General features: G+C 33.6%; 2 protein-coding genes across 2 annotated transcripts; one reads left to right on the top strand and one right to left on the bottom strand.

The window, feature by feature from the left end:
* Positions 1-581: 581 nt before the first annotated feature.
* On the top strand, positions 582-4,869 carry LOC130968986 (uncharacterized). Its single transcript, XM_057894526.1, has 3 exons — positions 582-883; positions 2,528-2,815; positions 3,364-4,869. Exons 1-3 carry the CDS (start codon positions 725-727, stop codon positions 4,585-4,587), a joined length of 1,671 nt encoding a protein of 556 aa, XP_057750509.1. The 5' UTR covers positions 582-724; the 3' UTR covers positions 4,588-4,869.
* Positions 4,870-5,834: 965 nt separating this feature from the next.
* LOC130965708 (phosphoglucan, water dikinase, chloroplastic-like) lies at positions 5,835-6,852 on the bottom strand. The gene is made up of 4 exons (XM_057890465.1): positions 6,811-6,852; positions 6,208-6,405; positions 5,970-6,148; positions 5,835-5,865 (listed from the first exon to the last, which is right to left on the bottom strand). Exons 1-4 carry the CDS (start codon positions 6,850-6,852, stop codon positions 5,835-5,837), a joined length of 450 nt encoding a protein of 149 aa, XP_057746448.1.
* Between the last annotated feature and the right edge of the window lie 1,130 nt (positions 6,853-7,982).

Below are 7,982 nucleotides of genomic sequence, written 5' to 3' on the forward strand. Positions count from 1 at the left end.
TTCGGAAAAATTTCAACCACCTTCAATTTATTTTATCTGAAACATTTTTTTATCATAAAAATTAAAAACATATATAAATCCATCTTTTAAAAATTTAAATTATGAAAGATGACACCCCAATTAATGTGTATATAAATATCACTTAATTTTTTAATTTATTTAATCCGTAATATTTTATTATATACACATAACTTTTTAATTTATTTAATCTGTAGTATTTTATCTTTAAAAAAAATAAATAAATCTTTAATCTTTTGATCAGTAAATATTTAAATTTTTTATGATTTAAAAATATATTTAAATTTTTAATTTTTTTAAAATAAAAATATATTGATTTCTCATATTTATTTGAGTCTATTAAAATTAACTTGATCGATATAAATACACACATAAAAAAATTTTAAAATAAAATAAATTAAATTTAAAAATTAATGTGTTTAAATTAAAAAAAATTAAAAATTTAATATATTTTCAAATTTTTAAAAATTTACAATATTTATTGACAAAAAAATAAAAAATGTATTTGTGATTTTCTCTCTCCTTTTTAAGTTTTAACAAATACTCGCCCCTACTATCCCAAACTTCGTTTTTGCGGAAAAGCAAAGTAACGTTTTCTAAATCCTTTTCCCTACACACACATTCTCTCTCTCTTTCTCTTCCGAATCCCTTTGTCTCGTCTCAGTGTCAAGTCTTCGCTCCCTTTCTGCATCTTCAAGCTCCAGATATGGCGTCTGGATCCTCAGGTCGCGGTAACTCGGGTTCCAAGGGTTTTGATTTCGGTTCCGATGATATCCTCTGCTCCTACGAAGACTTCGGTAACAGGGATTCCAATTCTTCCAATGGCAATCATTCCGATCCAGTTATCAACGCCAATTCAACTAAGGTATATATACTCATGTGACCTATCTTGCCTTTCAAGCGTTGACTTGAAGGTTTTTAGCTTCTATGGGAATTATCCGAACATGGGTATTTAACTTATTAATTATGAATGAAAAGTGGTTAGGGTTTATGAAAGTTATCAATTTTAGAAAAATATGCAAGAATTTTGTTGATTGAGTAAAAGTGGTTTGTTCTTGGTTTGTTTTGTGGTTCTCCATCATCGATCTTCGTTTTAGTTTAAATTTGATTCTTCGTGTCTTAAGCTATTTGCAACTTGAAACCGAAGGAAAAATTGGACTAGATTTTTGACGTTGATAGCATAATTTTTTTTAGGATGAATGAATGTGAAGGTTTTTTGGTCAAACAGAAACAGGATTTTCTTCTTATGTGTGAGATGTTGATGACCTAAAGGTCTTATTTATTTGGGTGGCTTTTGGGTTTGTGGACTATGATGCATTCTGCCAGAATGCATGAACTGGTTATTGGATAACAAGACAAAGAAAGAAGAAGACAAATAATGCCGTTTGATAGTATGCATTTGTATCCTGGGTATTTGTGTGTTTTGAAACCTTGTGATTTCAATTCTCTTAAAAACTAGAACTCCATTACATGCTTTAGTATTAAAGAGTAATGCAGGTTTCAATTCTATGAGAATCTAACTCTCATGTTACCTAAATTAAATCTGACCAAAAGTGATTTGATTTCTAATTAGTTATCTGATCAGTAATCATTCACCACAACACCACCTTCATCCACTGTGCCTCACCACTTCCATCATCATCATCAACAACAACAACCATGCCTGTTGGAGGTTTTTCTCTTTATAGATTTTGATTAGATAGGCACAACACTTAAGGTAGGGGACAGTTTTTGTGGGTGAAGAAGAAGGAAGAAAAGGTAAGGTTGGTGGTGGTGCATGTGGGCGTGGAGCTGGATGGTGGTAGTTGAAGGAGGTGTTGGTGGCAGAGGAACCATCTTCAAAGGTTAGGGATTGAGGAGCTGAGGGTGGACTTTGAAGAGAAGTTGGTGTTGATAATATTAAGGGCAACATAGTTATTTTATAACATATTGCAAACAATCTAATTCAATTCCATTTTTTTGTTTCAAATCAAAGAATTCTCCCCGAAATTGAGTATAATTCAATTCTCTCAAGAATTATATTCTACTCTATCTCATCCAAAGTTTCCAAACATATTTTATTTCAATTCTATTCTACTCAGGTCTTGTGATTTATTTTCATTCATCTGCAAGAGTATTTGGTGAATTTTGAATAGAAAAAATAAGTTTTGATGCATGATGAATGTGGTCAAACGGGTTTACAGTTGGCAGTTAGGAGAATAGAGGAGTATTTTCCAGGTGTTGTAGTATAAATGTGTTGAGGAGTCAAATTCTACAATATATTGATTTTGACTTTTGATCTGTCAGTTACATTGAGGTACTTAACTCATGATGACTGGCTGTATGTTTGATTTGTTATTGATCAATCATCACGATTATCAGAAAATGCAAGCTGTTATTAACTTAACTCGAGCTTCTTGTTGTATGCATGTATACATATTATTATAATGATTATGGATCACATGTACCTTCTATTCCTATATAGTGAAACATTGTATCTCTGATCCAGAAATGTCCACTTTGTTGGCAGGATTTTCACAAATCAAGGATGACGAGAGCATCAATGTTTCCTACTACTGCCTACAATCCGCCTGAAGATTCTCTAAGCCAAGATGTGATTGCAACTGTGGAGAAGAGCATGAAAAAATATGCTGACAACCTCATGCGATTTCTTGAGGGAATTAGTTCAAGGTTATCCCAATTGGAATTATATTGCTACAATCTTGACAAATCTATTGGAGAAATGAGATCTGATTTAAATCGTGACCATGGGGAGCAAGATTTAAAGCTCAAGGCACTTGAAAAACATCTTCAAGAGGTATGCTGCTTTCATATATATTCTTAGGTTTAACTTCATTTCATATATTACCTAGTACCCATACAGCACTACCCCACATCTGATGGATGAATACTTTGGATCTTGTGTTAATGAAATCCTGAAGTAGTTATACATCAACTGAAGCAATTTTTTCCCCTTCCAATTCAAATGCAGACATTCTTTCTCAATTGGGAAATCCAACCATATTCCTTTCTTGATTTGCAAACCTGTTCAACATAACAAGATAGCTATACTTTGTTTGTCTGGTCAATGAAGCACCATTCATCAATCACAAACCGGACATTAATCTCTATTGCTAGATTAACAATTTGTTATTGCTCGAATATTCTGTGTATTCTTGATACTGTTCCAATATACGTAAAAAATGACTTCCAGCTATGAGCAGTGCAGAGTAAATAAAGCATTTAACTCACAATCTGTATTAGCATGCTTTCATATATCTGTTCACTTTATTAATTGATTATATAGACTTTGAGAAACAAAGATTGTTATTGCATGTATTCATTTTCCTTACGTTGGTTATGTAGGTTCATAGATCTGTACAAATTTTAAGAGACAAGCAAGAGCTAGCTGACACTCAGAAAGAACTAGCCAAGCTTCAACTTGCTCAGAAGGAATCATCTTCCTCAAGCCACTCAGAGGAGAGATCATCGCCTTCTACAACAGATCCTAAAAAGATTGATAGTGCATCTGATGCACACAACCAGCAGTTAGCTCTTGCACTTCCTCATCAAATTCCCCCACAGCAGCCGCCGCCGCAACCGGCTGCACCCCATGCTCAAGCTCCAGTAGCAAATGCGTCCCAAGCCACCCAACAGCCTACTTATTACATGCAGCAACCCCCCACTCCATTGCCAAACCCTCCAGCTGCTCCCCAGCTCTCTCAGAATCAGTATTTACCATTGACAAATCAACAATACCAAACACCCCAACTTCAACAAGACATGTCGCGGGTGACTCCACAACCAACACCATCTCAGGTAACCCCATCCCCAGCTGTGCAACAGTTCCCTCAGTATCAACAGCCACAGCAACAGCCGCAGCAGCCGCAGCCACCCCAGCAGCAGTGGGCTCAGCAGGTGCCATCTTCACAGCCTCCCTCAATGCCACCCCAGATAAGAACCCCCACATCCTACCCTTCCTATCTGCCAAGCCAACCAGCAAACCCAACTCCACCCACTGAAACACTACCTAACAGCATGCCCATGCAGATGCCAGCATATTCTGGAGTTCCACAACCTGGTTCTAGCCGCGGCGATGCCATGCCTTATGGATATGGAGGAACTGCTGGCCGAACTGTTCCGCAGCAGCAACCTCCACCACAGCAGATGAAGGGCTCTTTCCCGGCACAACCAGGCGACATGTACGGTACTGCCAGCCCCCATCCAGCGCTTCCTCCTCCAGCCAGCGCATACACGATGTATGAAGGCGAGGGAGGGAGGACACACCATCCACCCCAACCTCCTCCCCACTATGCTCAAGCTGGATACCCTCCATCAAGTGCTTCACTCCAGAACCCCGGCGGCCACAATCTCATGGGGAGGAATCCTAACCAGACACAGTTTATGCGCAACCACCCTTACAACGAGCTGATTGAGAAAATGGTGAGCATGGGATTCAGGGGTGATCATGTGGCAAGTGTGATCCAGAGGATGGAGGATAGTGGACAGCCAATTGACTTCAACTCTGTGCTTGACAGGTTGAATGTTCATGGCTCTGTGGGCCCCCAGAGAGGAGGATGGTCAGGGTGAAAATAACAACCTGTGTCTTGGGAATTTCAGCTTCTTGGAGCAGTGATTTTCCTAGGGATGTTATCTGTTCATACCTTCAAATCATTGCGTGTTTTATTATGCATGGAATAAAAGGTTTTTATCCGATCCTTTTTCTCTTGTAACGTGCACGGTTTATCGTCATCTTATGTTATGTAAATGTTTGATATGTGAGGATTATCTAGTATTTATGCAGAAAATCCTTCACTTGATATATTTCTTTTTTATTTTGAAGTAATATATAAAATTTCTTGTTATTGATCATGCGCCTTGTATATAGTCAATAATCCCTCTTAGATGGTTAGATTTGTTGCTTTATTTTCTTTTTGACTTAGAATGGTTACTTTTTGGGAAGGTAATAGTAGTTACTTTTTTCTTAAACTAGCTTATTACTATTAGTCTATTACGAGTGGTTTATCTCACAGCTTACATGTTTAACAGGAGAATTCAATATTAAAATGATTTTTTTGATTTGTTCCACCATTAAATAGAATATATTCGGTGGTCAACATTTTGTCTTTTATCTTTTTTCTAATAAAGTGTAATAAGCATTTTATATACATTAAAAAAAATAAACAGAAAAAATACATATAAAAGGGTATAGGGTGAATAAAAGTACAAATCAAATAATCGAAATTATAGAAGTACACACCAAATATGGTAATTAATGGACAAAACTACAAAAGTGATATGTCATTGCTAAGGCTCTATTTTGGTTAACTTTGTATGTGGCTGTTTACTTTAGTGTCGTAAGCTGGCATAGTTTGGATTGTATTTTACATTTAAAAAATAATATTTAGAAACAAAATACAAGTGAGCTTCTCTAAGTTGAATGAACCTTAACTTTATTCTCTTAGTAAAATTGTGCAAAATCGAGTGTTTGTAATACACCAAATGTGACTAGGTCGGGTGTGTTTGGTTTGTGCTTTTATTTTCGATTTTTATTTTCAGTATTTTTGTTTTTTGAATTTTGTGAAGAAAAAAATAAAAAATAAGAGATGAAAATAGAAAATAGAAAATAGAATTTTATTGTTTTTACTTTTTTTTTAAATTCAAAAAATAAAAAATACTAAAAATAAAAACAGAAAATAAAAACGCAAACCAAACATTACCTTAATCTTTTTAGATTAGTTCAAAAGTCGAAAAATTAAATCAAACTAATATAATTAATTTCAGTTTTGATTGGTTTTGTTGGTTTAAAAAAATCGAAGCAAACCAATTTAATTAAATTAGAGTCCCGCTAGGAAGACAATGAAGTATCTATACAATATATACAATGAAACTTTAATTTGGCCCATTTTAAAATAAAAATAAAAATAAACTATCATTTACCCTAATTGAAATTCTCAATTTCAAATATAAACCTGCCAGCATTAAAGAAGTCCTTGAGTTCTTGATGAAATATCTTGAATTGCTCCACAAATGCTTGATTATATTCTCTTGGGTTCTTTGTGATTTTAGCAAGCATAGTTTTTGTTGCAACCAAATCTTCGAGACCACCATTTCGGTAAAGCTTGTTTTGTATAGTGTGCTTAATTTGTAACTGTCAAAAAAGAGCATGAAACAGGCAATCTATCATACATTAAACTAAAATGGGATTACATACTTGAGGTACTGTGGGAAAACAATCTTGAGGTCATATGGGATGTCATTCCGGTGAGCAATATCTCTAATTCGAGTCAGAGAAACAGATGCAGTAAATTCAGCTTTAAAAGATGCCAAAGATGGATAAATCTTACAGATTTCAAGAACTTCCTGTATATCAATGAAAAGTGATGGTAAAGAAGCAAGGGCCAAATTCTATTAGACAGCAAGACACAATATGTAGCAAATAAAACCAAACATTATATTAATTGACAATTAGAAAACTTCCAGAACAATTATTTTGTGTTGAAATTGAGTTTCACTCTGTTTTATTGGTTATAGTGAAAGCAATTATTTAGTTATGCTTTTTTGAGGTTAAAGTTTTTTTCCATAAATTGTTGATTATCTTCTAAAACTTGGCGTTAACGAGTTTTTGTTACACACTAGTAATTGATATGTCTGAAAATTGAGCTGTGTTTCTGTTTTTCAGTGCACATCAGCTATCATACTGGTTACAAAATTGAAGATCAATGAAGAGAAAGAGGATCACAAGTATAATCTCTAGCAGCCAAAACGTTGACGAAAAATTACAAGTAGAGAGTTCATGACAAATTTCCTTACCTTAGCCTTAAAGAGCTTAATATTGTCATCATGATGCAGCATTTTTTGAAGATTCTTCTTATGTTAACACACTCTTAAATATTGATGACTAACTGTTGACTTTCTAGTATTCCTCTAAATTATAAATTATATATCTCATATAAATGTTATGTAATAAAAATTATTTATTTTAATTTCAAATTAAGACTTTATTTATTTTTCAATTTAATATCAATGTTTACAAGAATTTTATTTTAATCTATAATTTCTAAACCATGAAATAAAAGAAACACGTGGAGCATGCGGATGCAAAAATCAGAAATTTAAGTAAAGGACAAATGGTATATCTAAAATAAACACACACTTTAAAAAGAAAGGAACAATTCGCATAGGCAGTAAAATGAACATCCACATTAGTTGATAAAAAACAACTAAGCAAATTGATAAAAAAAAAAACAACTAAGCAATTGTCCAAAAATACCACTCGTGCATCATGTTTAAATGGCATAACTAAATCTAAATCTAATTCAACCCACATAATAAAAAAAACTTGCAGGCCATATGCAAACAAAATGCAGGAAATCAAGTAAAAGACAAATAATATACCCAAAATAACCATCTACTTTAGAATGGAAAGAACCATCTGCAATTATAATAAAATGAACATCCGACTTAGTTTAAATGGCTAATGAAAAATATAATTTAATATTTCTTTTACAAATCTAAATGTCACATAACTCTACTATAACTTAATCACTTATATCTAACTACAACAACTCCAAGCCTACTTGAATTCAGTGAATGGTACACTAAATTCAATTCTACAATATGACTAAGTTTTGTCTCATCAGTCAGTACACCCGTCACTTCCACGACCTGCAATCAAACACAACCAAAAAAAATCAACCAAAAAAATTAAGTGACATTGATACTATGACATAAATATCAGCAATATAAACCACCAAGAAAATGACTAACTTAAACAGGATTAAGCGTGTTAGTAAAATTTCAGTTTATAATAGGCACCATGCTCACTATTTTTTAACAAATACTTCTAATCAGATAAAATTATATTAAATTCAATCTAAATCACATAAACATCTAAATTAGAATGAAAATAACTATCAACCTACCTAGTCAAATGAACATCCGGCCTATATTAAAACTACTTTTAACAAATTTCAGTTTATAAT

Source organism: Arachis stenosperma, chromosome 3, assembly GCF_014773155.1.
Source record: "Arachis stenosperma cultivar V10309 chromosome 3, arast.V10309.gnm1.PFL2, whole genome shotgun sequence".
Classification (NCBI taxonomy): Eukaryota; Viridiplantae; Streptophyta; class Magnoliopsida; order Fabales; family Fabaceae; genus Arachis; species Arachis stenosperma.

What these genes read in the sequence shown, in the direction of transcription:
- LOC130965708 (XM_057890465.1), bottom strand. Translation starts at nt 6,852, where the DNA reads ATGCTGCATCATGATGACAATATTAAGCTCTTTAAGGCTAAG. An exon ending in TCCCACAGTACCTCAAGTAT is followed by an intron (nt 6,149 to 6,207) that starts GTAATCCCATTT and finishes CTTTTTTGACAG; the next exon opens with TTACAAATTAAGCACACTAT. An exon ending in GACTTCTTTAATGCTGGCAG is followed by an intron (nt 5,866 to 5,969) that starts GTTTATATTTGA and finishes TATATTGTATAG; the next exon opens with ATACTTCATTGTCTTCCTAG.
- LOC130968986 (XM_057894526.1), top strand. Translation starts at nt 725, where the DNA reads ATGGCGTCTGGATCCTCAGGTCGCGGTAACTCGGGTTCCAAGGGTTTT. An exon ending in TCAACGCCAATTCAACTAAG is followed by an intron (nt 884 to 2,527) that starts GTATATATACTC and finishes CTTTGTTGGCAG; the next exon opens with GATTTTCACAAATCAAGGAT. An exon ending in TTGAAAAACATCTTCAAGAG is followed by an intron (nt 2,816 to 3,363) that starts GTATGCTGCTTT and finishes TTGGTTATGTAG; the next exon opens with GTTCATAGATCTGTACAAAT.